Source organism: Carettochelys insculpta, chromosome 7 (genome assembly GCF_033958435.1).
Source record: "Carettochelys insculpta isolate YL-2023 chromosome 7, ASM3395843v1, whole genome shotgun sequence".
Classification (NCBI taxonomy): domain Eukaryota; kingdom Metazoa; phylum Chordata; order Testudines; family Carettochelyidae; genus Carettochelys; species Carettochelys insculpta.
Window position 1 is genome coordinate 71,055,793 of NC_134143.1, and position 18,021 is coordinate 71,073,813.

The 18,021-nt window shown below is 40.6% G+C and overlaps 1 protein-coding gene across 5 annotated transcripts in view; it reads left to right on the plus strand.

Moving 5' to 3' along the window:
- The window catches only part of SH3PXD2A (SH3 and PX domains 2A), a 465,726-nt gene extending 449,422 nt beyond the window's left edge, over positions 1–16,304 (plus strand). For all 5 annotated transcript variants that reach the window (XM_074999223.1, XM_074999224.1, XM_074999226.1 and 2 more), the window contains 2 exons: positions 1,927–2,046; positions 2,193–16,304. In XM_074999223.1, coding sequence (XP_074855324.1) covers positions 1,927–2,046; positions 2,193–4,088 — 2,016 coding nt within the window. In that variant the 3' untranslated portion in view covers positions 4,089–16,304. The remainder of the gene's footprint in view (positions 1–1,926; positions 2,047–2,192) is intronic.
- The last annotated feature ends 1,717 nt before the right edge of the window (positions 16,305–18,021 follow it).

The following is an 18,021-nucleotide window of genomic DNA, read 5'->3' on the forward strand; positions in this document are numbered from 1 at the left end:
GCAGTCAGACTGCCCTCACCTCCAAGATGGCCACATTTTAATGCTGCCTCATCTGCTTAATTTTTAAGGCTACTTCGTGGCTTCTGGAAGGCTAAGGAAATATTTTAATTACATGTCCTGCTACCTAGACTTGCTCAAGACAGACCTTTTAAAAAGCAGAAGTGTCTCCCAAACATGAGGAAGACACAGTAACCCCATTGGACAGAAGTTTTATGTCAGTCACAAACTCCTTTGTAGCTGAGTCTCCCCTGCGCAGAGAATTCAGATTTGAATTCAGCTCCCCGAGTTCATTTATCTTATGTGCTCGTCTCGGTCTTCTCCTCCTAACGTATTTATCTGAGAGCTCAGTATGGTTAATATATATATAATTTTCTTCCTCACCCTTTTTTTTTTCTTTGCACTAATTATTTTCTATTAGTCTTTTATTTTGGCAGGAATGCTGTAATTAGTTCCATACTAACAAAACACATGTGAGGCATCAAGTATGCCTACTGTTTCCAATTAGTTCAGTTTAATTCAAGCCATCCTAAAAGCTGAATGCATTTTATTATACTGCATCTCGTGCTGTCCTTGAATGTTTAATGGAAACATTACTAACCAAGGTTAATATTTGGGCCAAAATGCCTCCTTGCAATTGTTAGAAATCAATGGAGAGTCGTATGCTCCCTTTCATTGGTTTTGTAGTTCAGAAGCTTGCTTCAACTATCTGTCTTTGTAACTACCTGTCCTGGTTCAGACCTGCATGTGTAAGTCACAGATTTTGTCCTTAAAGAACCAAACATCCCTTCATTTCTCCTATCAGGACTCTGACCCATGCTTATTAGATCATGAGTTCTGTCATGCCATAGAGCATTCAGTTAATTCTGGCTGTATGAAAGGTTAGAAAACTGGAAACCCGGTGCCCATTTTACTTAGCTCTGCTCTAAAATATGAAAACAATCTAGTGAATTGTCTGTGGTTTTCAGGGTTGGTTAATGGAGGTCTGAACAAGATTGCTTGTTCTTGGTTATGTGAAGAAATAGGGAGTTAGAGCAACCAGTCGTGCCACCCCCCTGCTTCCATTGGCATTTTTAGCTGTGTAAATTCACAACTTGTGAACCATTTCAGTCAACAAAGGTGTGTAGGTGATGCTCATCCTTTATGATGGAAGAACAGGTACGTATGCATGTCTGTCTGTCTGTCTGTCTCTTCCTTTTAATTCCAATTCATAAATAGTGATTGTAATCTGCAGTTAGCTTTTTTACATGCAGCTTTAGTGAATTTGGACCATCAAAATTAATTTATATGGGAAGGAGGTTCCATCTTGACGCTGTTTTTTGTACTGAATTTCCCATATATATTTGCTGAAGCCATCTAGTGCTCTGTGTCATCAGACAGAATATCAGGTCAAATGGACCATTCATCTGACTAGAATGGCAACTCCCTTGTAAAGCACTTTGAATTCAGAATGCACCATTTAACTGCAAATTGTCAAAATTATTCTAGTTACTGAAGGAGGTACTTCTTTCTTCAGCCTTGCTCATATGCCTTTAACAAAAGGTAACAAGACAAATGCGCTAATCTCTCTTGACCAACTTCTGTTGGCGAGACAGACAAGCTTTTAATCTTACAAAGACCCTTTCAGGAGGAACAGTTCAAGAAAATCTCTAGATAAGTAACACCATCTTTCACTCACCAACGGAAGTTCATCCACTGAAACAAACTATCTCACTTTTCACTTTAATATCCTGGACCCAACACCGCTACAACAAAAGTACAACAAACCTTTTGTCATAGAAAGTACTGGTAGTTATCTCTAGGAGGTAAATTAGGTGAAGGGAGTACCATTTGTTCACCAACATTTAAAAAATGGCAAAAAATGGTCTCTGCTAAGACCAAGCCTCTTATTGCTAGTTGCCTGCTAAACAAGACTTTCCTTTGTCACAGGGCTTCCAGTTGCCTAAACCACCTGAACCTCCATCAGTGGAAGTAGAATACTACACTATTGCAGAATTCCAGTCTTGTATTTCTGATGGCATAAGCTTTCGTGGAGGACAAAAGGCAGAGGTGAGCATAAATGGTGCAACCATACAAAATGCTATTATTTGGTAATGGTAGAGTGTGTACAAATGTTAGATAATGGCTTAAAAGAAGAAAGTCCTGATGTATTAACTTTCTCCAAACTAATGGCAATGTTGATCAACGTCCTCTAGGTTATTGATAAGAACTCTGGTGGCTGGTGGTATGTACAGATTGGAGAGAAAGAAGGGTGGGCTCCGGCATCTTACATTGATAAAAGGAAGAAGCCCAATTTGAACAGAAGAACTAGTACTCTAACCCGACCCAAGGTACCTCCCCCAGCACCTCCCAGTAAACCAAAAGACTCTGAAGAGGTAACAGCTCCTGGGACTGTTTCATCAGGAGAAGCCCAGGACTCCCCACAAAAGCTTAAATATGAAGAACCAGAATATGATGTACCTGCCTTTGGCTTTGACTCAGAGTCTGAGGTGAATGAGAGCCAGGGAGATGATAGCTCCTTGGAAAAACGCATGTTTCAGACACTCAGACCATCCCCTGCCTCATCCCTGCAGAGGGCCAAGTTCAGAGTTGGTGAGTCTTCAGAAGATGTTGCCCATGAAGAAGAGATCATCTATGAAAATGAGGGATTCAGACCATATGTGGAGGACACTTTGTCATGTAAAGAATCAAGTGGAGACTCCGATTCCCAAAAAAGCTCCTCTCTCTCTCTCATCCGAAGAAATTCTCCATGCTCTAGTTCTCCCAAATCATCACTCTTGAAGCTTAAATCTGATAAAAGTATTCAGCCTGATCTTGGAAAATGTCAAAATTCCAGGAGTGATGAGATAAAACCCAGATCAGCCTCAGATGCTGGCTTATGTAGCATGCAAAGAACCAGTGCAAAGAAGGAGCCTGGACAAAGCCCTGCCACCAAAGCAAAGCCAATGGTTAGACCCAAACCTTTCCTCAACAAGACAGATTCTCAGAGCCAAGAAAGAATGGATATCAGCACTTTAAGGCGTCAGCTGAGACCAACTGGACAGCTCAGAACTGGACTTAAAGGTTCAAGAAGTGAAGAGTCTGAAAGCCTTCCACAAATAACTCCTGAGAACCAAGAAGACTCCTTTAAAAGAAGTTCAGTAGATCTCATTACATCTCCTTCCCATGCCACTTTCTGCTCTAACCATCCAGCCAAGACAGAGCAAGAGAGTGACACAAAATGTTTCTATATGACTACTGACTCTTACCAAAAGGTTCAAGATTCTGAACTCTGCTTTCCTGCAGGAGTAGAAGTAGAAGTGTTGGAAAAGCAAGCCAGTGGATGGTGGTACATGAGATACGGAGGCATGGAAGGGTGGGCTCCTTCCCACTACCTGGTACTTGCTGATAACCAACAAGAAACCTCAGCAACAGAGACTGACATCTCACTGACCAGGAACAGGAGGAATGAAAGTAAGTCAAACAGCTTGGAGAAGATTGAGAAGAGAGTTCAGGCTTTGAACACCATCAACCAGAGCAAAAGAGCAACACCTCCCATTCCAAGCAAACCTCCTGGCGGCTTCTCCAAAACTTCAGGGTCTGTGAAAATGAGGAATGGAGTGAGACAGTTAGCAGTGAGGCCACAGTCTGTGTTTGTGTCCCCACCCCCAAAGGATAATAACTTGTCATGCTCCCTGCGCAGAAACGAATCCTTAACTACCACCGACCACCTAAGAGCTGTCCGCCGGAATTCCTCTTTTAGCAGCATGCAAGCACAGCCCCATGACTTGAAGACAAAGCAGGTTGATCAGCTGGGTGTGGAAGGATTGGAGACAACCTCTAACCTATCTACCCAGCGCAACGGAATCCCAGTGTCCACCGTTCGGCCAAAGCCCATTGAAAAATCCCACTTCATCCACAACAATCTCAAGGATATCTACGTTTCCATTGCAGACTATGAGGGGGACGAGGAGACAGCAGGCTTTCAGGAAGGTGTGTGCATGGAAGTCCTGGAAAGAAACCCAAATGGTTGGTGGTACTGTCAGATCATGGATGGTGGGAAACCATTTAAAGGCTGGGTGCCCTCAAATTATTTGGAGAAAAAGAATTAATGTTGCGGTATCTTTAAATTGCCTAATTTATACTGTTTCTGCTGTGTACATCTGAAAAAATTGCTACACCCTCAAAAAGTAACTTCTGTGCTCTAGAATGTGCAAAGGGACTGATTAAGCTCTGCTGAGGACAGCTATGCTGTGTTTGCAAAGCTTTATGCTATTAACATGTCTTGAAGGAATTTAAGCAAAGAAAAAGAAGAGAAAACATAGTCAAATGCCCTTTTTGCAGGAGGAGCCGAGGAGTTGATGATCTGTAAAACAGGGTATGATAGCCCATCTTTCCTGTTAGTGGTAGGAAACCAAACGAGTGCCTTTGAGAGAGACAAACTGATGCATCCACTTTGAGGAAATGGTTGTGGGGAATTTAGTGCCAAACATAGACAATTTAGAATCACTGCTTCCTCTCTCTTTCCCTTCATCTCAACATGGAGTATCCAAAATTTTTGAATGTTTTCGCAAATTTTAATTGTGCAAAGCAAGTGGGAATTTGATTCTAAAATACAAAGGACACCCACAGGCCTTTCTAGAAGCTCAGATACTGTTTTCACTCTTCCCACCAGACAGTTCCAGTGTTGGAGCCTTTTCATCGTGGAGAGATTTGGTCTCTGACTTCAGCCCTGTATTGTCATTATTACAACCCTCAGAAATTACATTCAGGAGGCGTTGGGTTGGTTTTCTGGAGTGTTAGGCTGCCTTTTTTGTTCTGTTTGTAGGCTCTTGAGTTGAGATTCCAGGTGTTCTAAAGGCCTTGTGGTTGCCAGGTGCTTGCAAATACACCACAAAAACAAACCAATGGACACAATTTTGTGAACAGCGATTACTTTAAATAGTCCTTGTTTAGTTCAGTATGGTGACCTCTGCCAGGAGATTCAGGTTGATTCTCTTTCTGGAGTTGGATTTCTCCAAATTGTTACAATTTTTAAATATATAACATACCCTTATAAGGCCTGAAGGAAAAGCAATCAAATAGCTTATACCTGTTTTCACTGTCCGATACAAGTTGGAGTATATTGACAGGACCCACAAAGCTACAAGCTAGAAACAGCCGTAACCTGTCACAATACCGTTTACAAAGAGGCAGGGAGGGAAGCCATTGAATTCAGTCTGCACGATCTTTAATTTGTATATTTTGGAGAAGTTGTTCTTGTCTTTCCTGTGCATTCTGGGTTTTTTGTTATGCATTGGTTTACCAAAAAGGACTTTCCTTAAAGTGAAAACTATAATGGGAGTCAGTTTTGTGATTGGATTCCCACTTGTATCCAAGAAGTACATTTGTACCACAAAGAGTGCCTGTGATTTTGAAGCTCGAAGACTGAAAAACAAAACAATTAGGCCTAATGTGACTAACCAAAAAGCTGCCTCTTATCCCCCCCACCACTTTTCCTTCATTTTATTTATAACTTTAGCTCTTTAAAATGTGACACATGGGGCGGGAGGCCCTAAGGGAAATTTATATAATCGTTTAGAAAGGCCTTGGATTATAGGGTTATTCCTGAAGTACCCAGTGCTTGTACTGTAAGCATCAGCCACTCTAAATCCATACTGGACTTAAGAAAGTCCTCCTTTTGTCAGGGTTTTGACAGTTTCATTAACTATTTAAGGGAAGATCAATGTCCAGTTTCTTATTCAAGAGGCAGCAGTCTTGTGTCCTATTTTAAATGGGAAACATCAATAATTTCACTGCTGGTGTGTTGCACAAAATTATACTTGCCCTTTTATTTTCTAGCCAGACTTCTTACAAATCATTATTTGGAGTTGGGAAGATAAAGGATGTGATGGTTTAGTTAGCAGGAATGAGCGTTCGGTGGTAGCTAAAATATCACAGTATTGAGTGTGTTTTAAGAGAGTGTCATTGCAAAAAAAAAAAAATTACATTACACAATTTATGAATTGTTCTTGAGTTTATTTTTTATCATTTTTTAAACTACAAAAACTTCCAAGAGCGAGACCTACAGTTGACATGACTGACATCCCTTTGCTAGCTGGAGAACCATTCAATTGCAACGAAAGGCTGCAAATGGAATTCTCTTGAAAGCGTTATGTCCATGAGTAATAATGGAGGAGATGGGGGGAGGTTGGATCCATGTGGGACACCAAAAGTTGCAAAGCAGAAGTATATCTACACTACAGCCCATATCAAAATGTGTAGAGTCCTCTCTCTGCCTTATATTTTACTATATATATGTATATATCCAGGTAACCACATCTTACTGGATCTCTGTCTGAGGCGCTGCAGTCCCATCTCTCATGCTTCTGTCTGTTTTTAGTTGTCCTAATGTGCTAGTGGTCATTAAAGACTGCTGGAGCTGTTGTGAGATTATAATAGAAGTATTCTATTCTGCTGGACAGTATTAAATAGAGCAATACCTAGTTATCTGCTAGAATGCAGTACTAACAGTAGTAACTTAGCAACTTGTATAGTGGTGTTTTGATTTAACAATAATGATGCGGAAGTGGTTCATTATTTTGAATTAATGCACTTTAACAATAAAAAAACGAAAATGGAAGTCAACACGGCGAACTAAGTGCATTATTTAAAGATGCAGTATATAATTGTTCATTTTTAAAAGCGTATATTTATTAAAATTAATTTATAATTATTTAAAAATATGCTGAAGTTTTCTTTTGACAGCACTTTCATGCTGTCTTCTCTTGAGGAGACCAAAAACACAGCTCCCAATACTTCTTCATTGAGCCACTGAACTCTCAAAATACAGAATACCATGACTTGAGCTCTTGCCAAGAGAGAGAGACTTCTGATGAGAGAGCAAACCATGTAGGACTATTCAGACCATATCCCCCAAAGAGGGCCATAAAGCAAAGAATCTGAGTGGGAGGAGGCCTTTGGTGGGGCCACTGGAGCCAGCACTAGGGCTGAATTGTTTTCATTAACCCTAATCTTCTCCCTTCTGTTTGGGTGTTGGGTAGCTTTGAACACCTCCAAGAGACTGGGTCCTGAATGAGGTTGTGGAATCACAAGAGATGCTCAAATCCCAATTTGACTTGCTGGTGCTCCCAGGATCAAGCTGTTTTACTCAGGACCATTGTTAAACTTTGTAACTGTTTCCTGTGTCCCAATCCACCCCAGCTTCCACTGCACCTTAAGCCAGTCGGTTGCTTGTTCTTCCCTAACAGCGGGAGTTGGTTTGGTCTCTGTGAGTCACCTTGCGTGCAGCCAGTTATCAAAAGCATAATTGGCTGCGGTGTAGAATGACTTACATCAGCAAGGTACAAAAGAAGATCATTACCTGCAAATGCTGGTATCTTGCAGGGATTTTCTCAAGCATTAGTTCTGCTCGCCTACGACTGTTGAAACTTCTTTCAGATTTCATAGAACAAAGTTAGATCTGAAAAGTTCAGATGCTGTGTAACAGTCCCTTCCCCCATTTAAAAAAAAAATGCACCCGCGCGCGCGCACACACCCAACAGAATGGGATGTGGCAATAAATGCATTTGAATCCAAATGAAAGTTTGTGGCTGAGAAACGAAACAGCTACATAAACATCTGATCCAGATTACCCTCTATTTGGGAATGTTCAGATCTAGGCTTCGCTCCAATTTGACGTTTGTATCCTAATTTTCAGGTTAAAAGGATGATGGTGTACAAAAACAACAGCATTAATCTACATACAGTTGCCACCAAATCTCCCTTCCCCGCTTTAAGAACACTGGACCTGAAAGAATTAGAGAAGATGTGTCAAGTTTTATATTTGATGACAGCACTTTTTTGTGTAGTCAGTCACTGTTTCTCTATGTAGCCATGTATCCCTTGTTGGTTGTTAAGTTCTTTCACAAAATGATAGGAAGAAAACATCCCCTCAGACGCACACAACCCCCCCCCCCCCCCAAAAAAAAAAAAAAAGGAAAATTTAATTGTGCAAAAACCAAAAATTTGGCAGGGTGACTCAGGTGAAAATGAAGGTAGAATTAGTGGCTGTTTTTTGACTGAATTTGCCAAAACTGATACTGTGACTATGCACGATTTCTAAATGCATGAACCTCACTTTATAACAGCAAATATATAAATCAATAGTATTTTAAGAAAATTAAAACTTGAAGCAAAAAGAGATCTGGAGAGCTACTGAAGTATTTTGTGGAGTCAGAGTGCCCTCTTGTGGTAGGAGGAGATGGGTGCTGCCATTCTATTGGGTTAAATGAATGACTGTTTTGATCCTCCAGCCATGCTTTCCAAAAATTAAAAATGTTGCCATTGAACTTGCAAAAGTCCAAAATTCAGGTCGGTGATACCAAATTCAAAAATGTGAAATTATCTTGCTGTATACTGCAACTTTAATAATAATGAGCACTTCTGAGTTCGTTATTGAGATTTATATAATGCCTGAAAAGTTTTTAATCCACAAAAGAACTTTTTTCCAAATTAACTTTTTAGCCTTACTCACTTGAAGATTATTCCTATTAATTGGCTTAACCTTTATGCCTAGCAAAATGTGCATTTTAATAAACTTGCATATCAATGACTGCTGTTCCTTTGCAAAGCTAATCTGAATACAAAAGGCATGAAGTATCCAGTATATGGTATTCAACTGATCCATGTTCATACATATTGATGGCAAGGTTTCTTCCTTTTAAAGTATACCATAGTCTGAATTTTAGCCAGGATTGGATGACTGAAGGCCAAACTTTGCTCCCAGTTGAACGTGCACAAATGGAATTATGCCACATTTACACAGGGATAGCTAAAATAATAATTTGGCCCTCAAAAGATTCTTTGTATAGCAATGCTGTAAAATTTTGACGAAGGCATTATATAATTGTTTTAATCACTTTCAGAGCTTAGCGCAGCATATGTTGTTATAATATATATTCATTGCTTTCCTCAGTTAAAAAGAGAGTTACTGCTTTCATCATTTAGGAGAAACACAAGGGAATTTGGTAAAGCATTCATTATTTTCATGTTAGTAGTATTAACAGAATAGAACATGTACTATTTAATTTTAGGCCTTTTTAGGTAGCATATAAATTTGTATTTTGCTGTGTTGTATCTTACTAATTTTTTGTTAGTTTTTTCCCCCAAATACTCTGCATTCTCAAGAAAAAAAAATCCAATGAGTGGATAAGTGCAATATTCACAGAATAAACAGGCCCCTCATCCAGGACTTGGAGTGGAGCGCACAGTGTGAAACAGCTGTAGTAATTTTTAAAGTCATGCACTCTTAAGAAATATTTTGGAGGAAAGGGAAGTGCAGGGGTCATTTGGAAGGAAACACAACTCTGGTGTGTATGGATTGTTGATTGTTGTGTTTTTTTTAATAGAATGACTGACTTTCATAAAACATCAAAAATGCAGGGATTATACATGCATGTTGCAAGTGCCATGGACAGAATAGACAAGAATCCCCTTAATTATCGAGGTTACCTATATTCCCTTTTAAACATGTTATGCTTTAAGCATCAATGTGCGATCGTTTTTTCCTTCTCAGAACATAATTTTCCAGCAAATTCCCCATGCTAAACTTCAGAATTTGATAATATAGAAAGTGATGATTTTTTTCATGATTTAGGCCTAGGTTTCAATAGCATTCTGTCCTTTGTGATTATGAAGAGGTCCATGTAACTTGCAAAAATTTCTTCACCATTCATTTTTGTCAAACCAAAAATAAGTCACTGTTTTTCCTCTATGGTGACTTGTGAAATTTCGCAGTGGAGGTGTTGCATTGCAACAATAGGAATGTTAATATGCTGACCACCTTCTGAGACGGAAAAAGAAAATTGGTTTGGGCAAATAATTTTGGATCTGGAAATTTGACATTCTTGAATTGGGAATGTCAAAAAAGGAAGCTTTTAATCCAGGGGATTCTGGAGTGGAAAATTAACTCATTTACACCCCCAGATAGCTTTAGTTTCAAATAAACTACATACAATCTGAACCTTCCAAAATAGTATTATTTTCATTAAGTTCAAATGAAATGTAAACGAGACCTTTGGCCTTCCAGATGGTGTTGAACATGTTGCACGTTGCCCAGGTTAATATACTGGGAGGGATTGCACTGCAGTTCAGTCCTTTTCCCATTTCACTGTTGCCCCCACTGTGATTTACACTCTTTATAGCCCTTTGCATTTAACCAGCAAAACTGAGCTCATCTGGTTATTTTGTTCCAAAATCCTGTAGGTGTCTTATTTCAGAACAGGAACTAAGAGCTTAATGGAGTAATCTCATTTCAGTCTTGATTCTCTTCTCACAATTCCACACATCAAGAGTAAGGACCCTGCTAGTACCCTGAAGTAAAATGGGTGTAATAGCGAGGCCCTGAAGCCCTAAAGGTTACTCTGCTGTTGAATTTCTGGTGTGTGAATATTTTGAGTTCAGATATCCTTCCCCAGAACTTCAAAGCGAAATTGAGACTGATCTGAAGGAAGTGGTAACAAGATGGCACACAATGATCTTCACAGGTGCTCGTACTTAACACTTCAATATCAACTGGAGTTCTGCTGCTAGTGTCTGGTGTCCTGCAAACCAGCTCCGCCCCTTAGAAATCCAGGAGAGACTCTGTCTGCTGGAGAAGGGTTGCTGTATATAACTTTAGCATTTAACAGGTACAGATTGGATTATGTGAGAACAAGTGTGTGTGTGTAAATTATTTTGCGTTTTTTTGGTGGCAGCCAAGAGATCAACAAGGCAGATGTTTGGTGAGCTTGTGTTTTTTAAATGTTTTGTGATCCTAGCAGCCACATTCCATTTCCTGTTTGTGTCTCAGTCCATTTATACATCTCAGTGTTTTTTGTTTAGTTATAGTCTCCAGATCAAGTACTGTACACAGGGCCTGATCCAAGTCATTGGAGCTCATGGGAGACGTTTTTCACTGATGCCAGAAGGCTTGGGATCAGGTTAATAGTTTGCTGATTCTTCACTAACTCAGTCCCAACTTGTCACCAAATGCCGAGACTTCTGCAGAAACATGAGTCTGTAATTACTACAAAGTTGCATCCCTCATTTTTTGGAGGGACTTATGTAAATTGTGTGTTTTGTATGTGTGCATGTTGTGGCTGGGAAATAATTTTCACTACTATCCTCAGTATAGGAGCCAAGTTCTGCTCTTCTTTTTGGAGGAAAACCCCTCTTGAAATAACAAGCCTGCCCTTTGGAAATTTTCCAACAGGGACTGTTGGGTCATGTTCAACATGGGCATAGGCAAAAATTAGTCTCTTCCATTTTCGAATCAAAGAGATGGGCTGGTCCCACACAGCATATTTGTAGTTTATTCTTGCAATCAGGTAGCTTTAATTATAGTTGGAGAGTGCAATTTAAATAAATCTTTGTTTTAAAGCTTCACACTGGCGTTTTACAGACTTGTCCTTTTGCAGCATAAGCAACTGCTGTCCTGTGCTGAGACTCCTGTTTGTTACTGAATCAGAACAAGTGTTGAGGGGTTGGAGGCTTAGGGGAGAGGAGAGAATAAGGAGGATAATTTTGATAGGAGACAAAAGAGGTAACTGGACAATGGTGGTGGGAGAGAGGGAGGTGATTAGATAAAGATAAAATTTGAACCCAGGATGTTTCTTTTTCTAAGGCCATAAATTATTGGGTTTGACACTGCAGGTGCTTTCACTATGTTTCTTTTTTAATATATCACTGCTTGGTGTGATGTAGTATATTTTATGATTATCCAATGTTAGGTTTCATGCAGCATGATAAAATATGACAACCTCTATCCTGAAGCTCATGATTCACTGAGGTAAGAGAAACACGTTGTGCATTTGTTTTAATTAAGGAGACCTGTGCATTTGGGAACTGTAGACACTATCTAAGTTCATCAGAAGGTCAAAGCTGGCAAGAAGGTCTATTCCAGATCCACTTAGTGGCCCTTATCTTAGCAGTCCCATTTTGCACTGTTGTCAAATAGCCCTTTGCTAGCACTGCTGCTGGGAGATGTATGAGGTTTTTATGCCAGGTATGGTGTGATCTTGCTTTTCTGATACCAGGGGATAGCTGATCCCTAAGGCAGCTGCTTCTCTTGTTCTGTTCTCCCTCCTATAATTAGCAGTGTGAAAGCCAGCTGGCATACATTAGTGTTTTTGAAATCTCTAGAACAAACCTATACCATTTAATGTTAGGGTTCACCAAATATTTCATCTGTATTTGTAAGCACTTCTACAGATCAATGTCATAAATAAACTCTAAGCACTTGACATACTTCACTATGCGAACAATTAAATTGTTTGAAAATTTTTCTTGTACTGTTTCTGCTGTCAGCAAGGAAGCACCCAGCAAGAGCAAAATAACCAACATCACTCTAGAACTTGATTTGGCACATTTGAAGTTCCTGTTCTGAATCTAGACTTTTCAAGATTCAAGTAGGGTCACGTTCTTCCATCCCTAGGAGCAGTCATCCTCCTGAACCCAAACAAAAAAAAAAAATTGAATTCTGATACATTTTAATGGCTGGAATAAACTGGGGCAATTGAAAAGGAGAATGATAAACAATAAATAAACCCAAAGTTACTGGAATGATTGATTACCAGTGTTTCTTATTAAATGAAAATATCAAAAGGATGAAGTTACTGTTTCCATTCTGTGGGCAATTTCTCAGTTTTATGAGATACTCGATAGCATCCTCAAAAGAGTAAAAAAGTTACTTGTGATGAGTTTGGGTGTAAGGAGTAGTTTTGGAAGCAAGGTCTGGCTTTTCTTGTGCTTGCTTTTTCTGTTCTGGGAGTCTGAATCAAGGGTTGCATGATCACTGGATACTATAGGGGAGCTGCAGTTTGTTGTGACTTGACTTGATTATTCATGTGTTCAGTTGTTGACTTCTTGTCATACATCAAAGTGCTGTCTCCTTATTTTACAGTTGGGTATTTTGCAAACGGAATCTGCTTGTTACCATAGATGTCAATGCTTTCAAGAGGATTAAACCTATAATCCACCAGTTCTCAGGATTTAAAATTTTGTATTTACCTAAATGAGTCTCACCAACAACTTGATCATCTGCTTGTTGTGTTGACTTTGAGAATTAGGCCAGAGTTTTCCCATATTTAGGGTGTTTAGATAAGTGGCATTGTTTTCAGCAATACAAAGCAGCCACTAAATCTGTGGAAGCTGTAGGTGGTCAGTAGTTCTTAAAGTCAGGACTCTGATTTGGTGCCTAAGTTCCTTGACAAACCAAGGCCATGGCACACATGCCTAACTTTTAAACATGGGAGTGTTCCAAATGAGTTCAGCATTCACAGAACTTAACATATGTGCGCAGGCAGTGGCAAAATACACTGTTCGGTCGAGACCTAGAGTCAGGCATCCAAGCTTGAAAATATGAGCTAGTGTAAAACCGAACACTTGGTTGTAAACACCAGGCTGTGGATTTTGTAAGTGTTTGATGTTTTGAATGGGACCATAATGACTGGATGTTTACCACTGCCGTGTACTGGTCTAGTTTCCATTGACTGGGTGGGAATGTAACCCTCTGAAAGAGCGGTGGGGGGAGGTTTTTGAGAGTATGTTGGTGGCAAGAGGTAGAGAAACGTGTGGATGGTCCTGGTGTGTGTAGTAGAGCTGTGTTCTTGTTGTGTTAATGTGGAAACAGTTTGTTTGGAGTTGTCTGGAAGTTGATGTAGTTTCTGTTACAGTAGAAATGCAAGAGAAGAATTGAGACTTTTAAAGAAAGGAGGAGGGCGGGAGTTAATTCAGCTTGTTTTGGGAGAGGTGAAATAAAGCAATGATGGTATTTACTAATCATTCCCAAGGGAGGAAACAAAATATCAGGAAGAAAAATACAAAAAAAAACAAACAAACCCCAATTTCTCAAGTAATAGCATTGGGCCAGATTACAGTGCACGTCTGTGGGGCAGCTCCAGTGAGGTGAGCTGGTGATGAAATGCTTCTGTAAGTAAATATTTGACCTGTTTCATGCCACAGCTTGATCCTGTGGAATTGAAGAGTATTTTCATATGGACTCTGGTGGAATCATGACTTGCCCCATCATGTTCTGTAGCAAAGACTGAGCTAGATTTAGACATGGTAACTGCAGAGTTTTTTGTTTTCTTTTGGTTGCTTCCTAGAGATGGAACGGTTTTCTGCAGTAGACCTGTTACTGCAATAGAGACTTGCCCTGTGGAAACAGTTGCCAGCAGTGTGTCAATTAAATTGCTTCCCCAGTTTGTAAATAAGTTTTGTGACTTAGAGAATATAACCTCCCTTGCCAAAAAAAAAAAAAAAAAAAACCAACAAAGTGTGATTACTTCACAGATGGCAACACCATTTGCTGATGGTTTTTGAAATGGTCACTGTGAAACACTCTCACAATCTAAAAGCTTATTTGATCAAACACTGCGCCTATGTCTGACACACATGTGGTGCAGAGCACTAAGTTCTGATCAGCAAAGAGGATTTTGTTTTACCTGCAAAGAACAAGGACTGCATCAAAAGTGGGGGAAAAATGACTTTTTTTTGCCAAGTAAAATTTCTGTTCCCTCTGTGGTTTAGGGCTGGTTGCCCAGTGAGCAGGCTTTATCCAGTGGGATAGTCTAATGAAAAGTCATTTTGCCGGTATGGGTCGCATTCTGAGCAGGTAGCTCTCTGCCCTTCAGGGGCCATAATTTGGTATAGTGATATGATCATTGTTCTCCTCTGGCTGCAACCCTGAGGGTAGCTAGCCATGCCTCTGGTAGATCATGATCCTTATACAGTCCATGCCTTGATTTTTAGCCTTTATTCTTCCTGGCTCACCGTAACATTCCAATCCAGACCTGGCTTCCTAGTCATTCTTTATTGGACATGGTACAAATCAAGCAGAGTAACAACTGATTTGGAACTATGAGGTCAAATATGATAGTATTAACTGCAAAAGGGTTCAGCTGATCTTCAGATGTGCCTCTGGCCTGTGCCGGAACTCAGGTGTAATAGATGCAAGATTTTGCCTTCCTTCTTGTATCAGTTTTGTGATTTGTCACATTCACGAAATGCAACTTGCCTAGCAGCACTTGAGCAATTCCTGTTGCAGTTCATTTTGGATAAGCAGTGTTCGTTGCGTTCACTTTTCTACCAAAATGTCTTCCGGAACAGTCAAGTGAAAAAGTTCTATTCAAGTAACAATTAAAACTCTACATGCATTCCTTATTGAAAAATATAAGCCATAATTTCCCCCCAGATATATGCCTTGTGGCAACTGTTGTGTATGTGACGCAAACCCTGGTATTGCCTAAATTTAGATTCCTAAATTAGTATTCAGGTGCCTAAGCAAATACCAGCCGGGTCTTTCAGAGGTGCTGAGCAGCTTCCGTTTGCATTGAACAGGAGTTGTACATGCTTGGCCTTTTGAAAATCAAGATACTTCTATTTGAGACTCTAAATGTAGGGCCCTCAGTCTTACTGTGTGTCCGTGATGAACTTAAAATATGTCCATCAAGCTTATGGACCTAGCTTTCTCAAAGCATTGTCACAGATCAACATGACTGTGGCCTGTACCATGATAGTGCCAGCTTTGACATCTGGTCCAAAGGGGTCACTGTGCTCCTTTCCCAAGCACCTGCTGTCCCTTATCTACTAATCTGTGTTGTTGGAAGGGATGGCAGGAGAAGCTGTATGCAGAAACTGTTGTCTACCCGTTTCTCAGCTGGAGTTTGGAGTAGTTTAGGCCATCTGCGGCATTAGAGCAGAATCAGGACTCTAGAGCCATGGCCTGTCATACTGTACAACATTACAGACCCTTCAAGGATTTGCTTATACTGCCATGACTGTTCATTATCATCTGCAGGCACCATTTTTTCAGAACAGGAGTTATCTCCACATCCATGCATGGTCAGCAAAGGCTTGTGAGGGACTTCCAAAGTTTTATTACAAGTTCTTGCAGTGTGAAACTACAATATTTAATGTCTCAGGCAGAGAGGGCTTGCTGAGTAGACTGTACTTGTGGTCATCTCCCAGTTCCTTGATAGCTTGGACCAAAAGTGGTGCTAAATATCTTAATATTTGTAATATTTATGTTTGTTTTTATTTTATCACAAAGATGGAGTATCCTTTTAAAAAAGAAATCTGCCCTTGGTTTTAGGATTTGGCAAAACCCCCGAGGGACTTTCAGGGATCAGATGTTGCCTGTAAAAAAAATTTTTGAGCAGGCTTCTTGTATTTTGAGGGCCAGTGGGGGAAAGGCTACTCCTTCTTCAAATGCTTGCAGATTGTACGATTTGGTTTGTGATAATTTTTTTTTGTATTTTGTTTACATCTCCTCTTATATGCCCTAAGAACAAAATAAAGATTTTTGACCATTTTGGGTGACATGTTTTCTGCCTCCTCCCCAGCCCATTGTGTTGATGTGGCTGAACTCTGTGTATTCATGAAGGACAAATTCTGCAATTCTCTTGTGCAGTGGGAAAACCTGGTCTATTTCAGATGAGTAGACAGCAGTATGGCTGGTGAAGTGGACAGCCCCACAGGTGTGTGATGAGAAGTAGCTGCTATTCTTTTTCCGTCAGCTTTAGACTGTTGTCTCCCTGACCTGCTAGGGAGTAATGGAAATCTGATCTCACCTTTTCACCTGAATTCTCATTGCAAACACAAAAGCCGTTGCAGGCCAAACCAGGTGCCAGGCTGAAAATGTCTGACCTGCCTCACCAGAAAGGTGGAGCAGGGTCCAAAAGGCTAATATCTATAAATGGGTGGAGTCGCCTCCTGGAAAAGGCGAGCAGCCTGCTTGGTGCTCTTGACCCCCTGCTGCCGTGAAATGGATGGAGGGTGATTAGTAAGTCAAGACTGAACCATGGAATGCACTAGACCAATGACTCACCAAAAGTAGCACTTGGGCATTGCACGTAAGGGCTTGATCCTGCACAGTATGAAGGCACACAGTGCCATTACTCTTACTACAGTGGGATTTGAAGGGGCTTAGCAAATTAGGCCCCATGGACATAGTCCTTGTTTGGTTGGTTTGTTTGAGGGCATTGACTGCATCTGCTAAGCCATGCAGAGAAGTGAGGGATACCCAAGGCTCCCTGTGTTGGAGATTCCTTGTTTACAAAAAAAAAACAAAACTAAACTCCTCAGTTTCCCATACACTTTCAAAGACACGGAGGGGGGGAGTTTTTCTCAGACTTAAAAATGGATTAGGCAAGGCTACTGCCAACGCCACATCTGCACAGCAGCCCTGCACTCAAAGCAGCTCAGTGGTGGCAGTTCCATAGGTTACATTGGCCAAATACCATCCTTCATCGTCTTCTGGAAAGACAAAACACCCAATCTCTAGTTGGTCAACAACTGTGAAGTTAACAGTCAAGGCAGTTGCTGCTAACCTGCTTTATTTGCTGTTTGTCTCCCACCAAACATTTTTAATAGTGTTGTAGAGGCTAGCAAGGAGCCTGTACCAGAGCAGCTTTTCCCGACAGCACCAACACCCTGAGTGGTGTCATTTTTTGACCCAGTATCTCTTATTTTCAACACAGCGTTTTTGTGGCGAGTGTGTTTCTTTCCAAGACTTGTCACAAACTTACAAGAACACAGGAGTGCACTGTCATTTGAGATGCAGTCACCTCCTGTTGAGACACTGATGACCCCTAATCCTACATACTGGATTGGCTTACCTCTCCAAACTCAAGTGCATTCCCCCAGCATGTGAGAAGTTTCAGGATATGGCCTAAGGACAGGAAAAATTGACTTCAAGGAAAACCAAAGCTGGACAAATGCCTTTTGTACCATGCTAGAAGTTCAACAGCTACCAATAAACACAGAGCCCAGTAAGGGCCTGGGCCATGACAGGTTCATGCGAATAATTCTAGGGCCCTGCCCTGCACTGGGAAGGAGTCAAGCTCTCCAGTTATGACATGCTTGGGTGTCTGAATATTGTGTCCATTTGACTGTAGACTGTAACTTTATTTTGCTGTGTCTGATTTGTTTTAAAGAAAGAACAGTTGCTGGCGTACAGCCCGCGGCCTGTTAATGATCAAGAGTAGCAGGTGCCGAATAAAAGCACCAGCCCTGTCTAGAAAT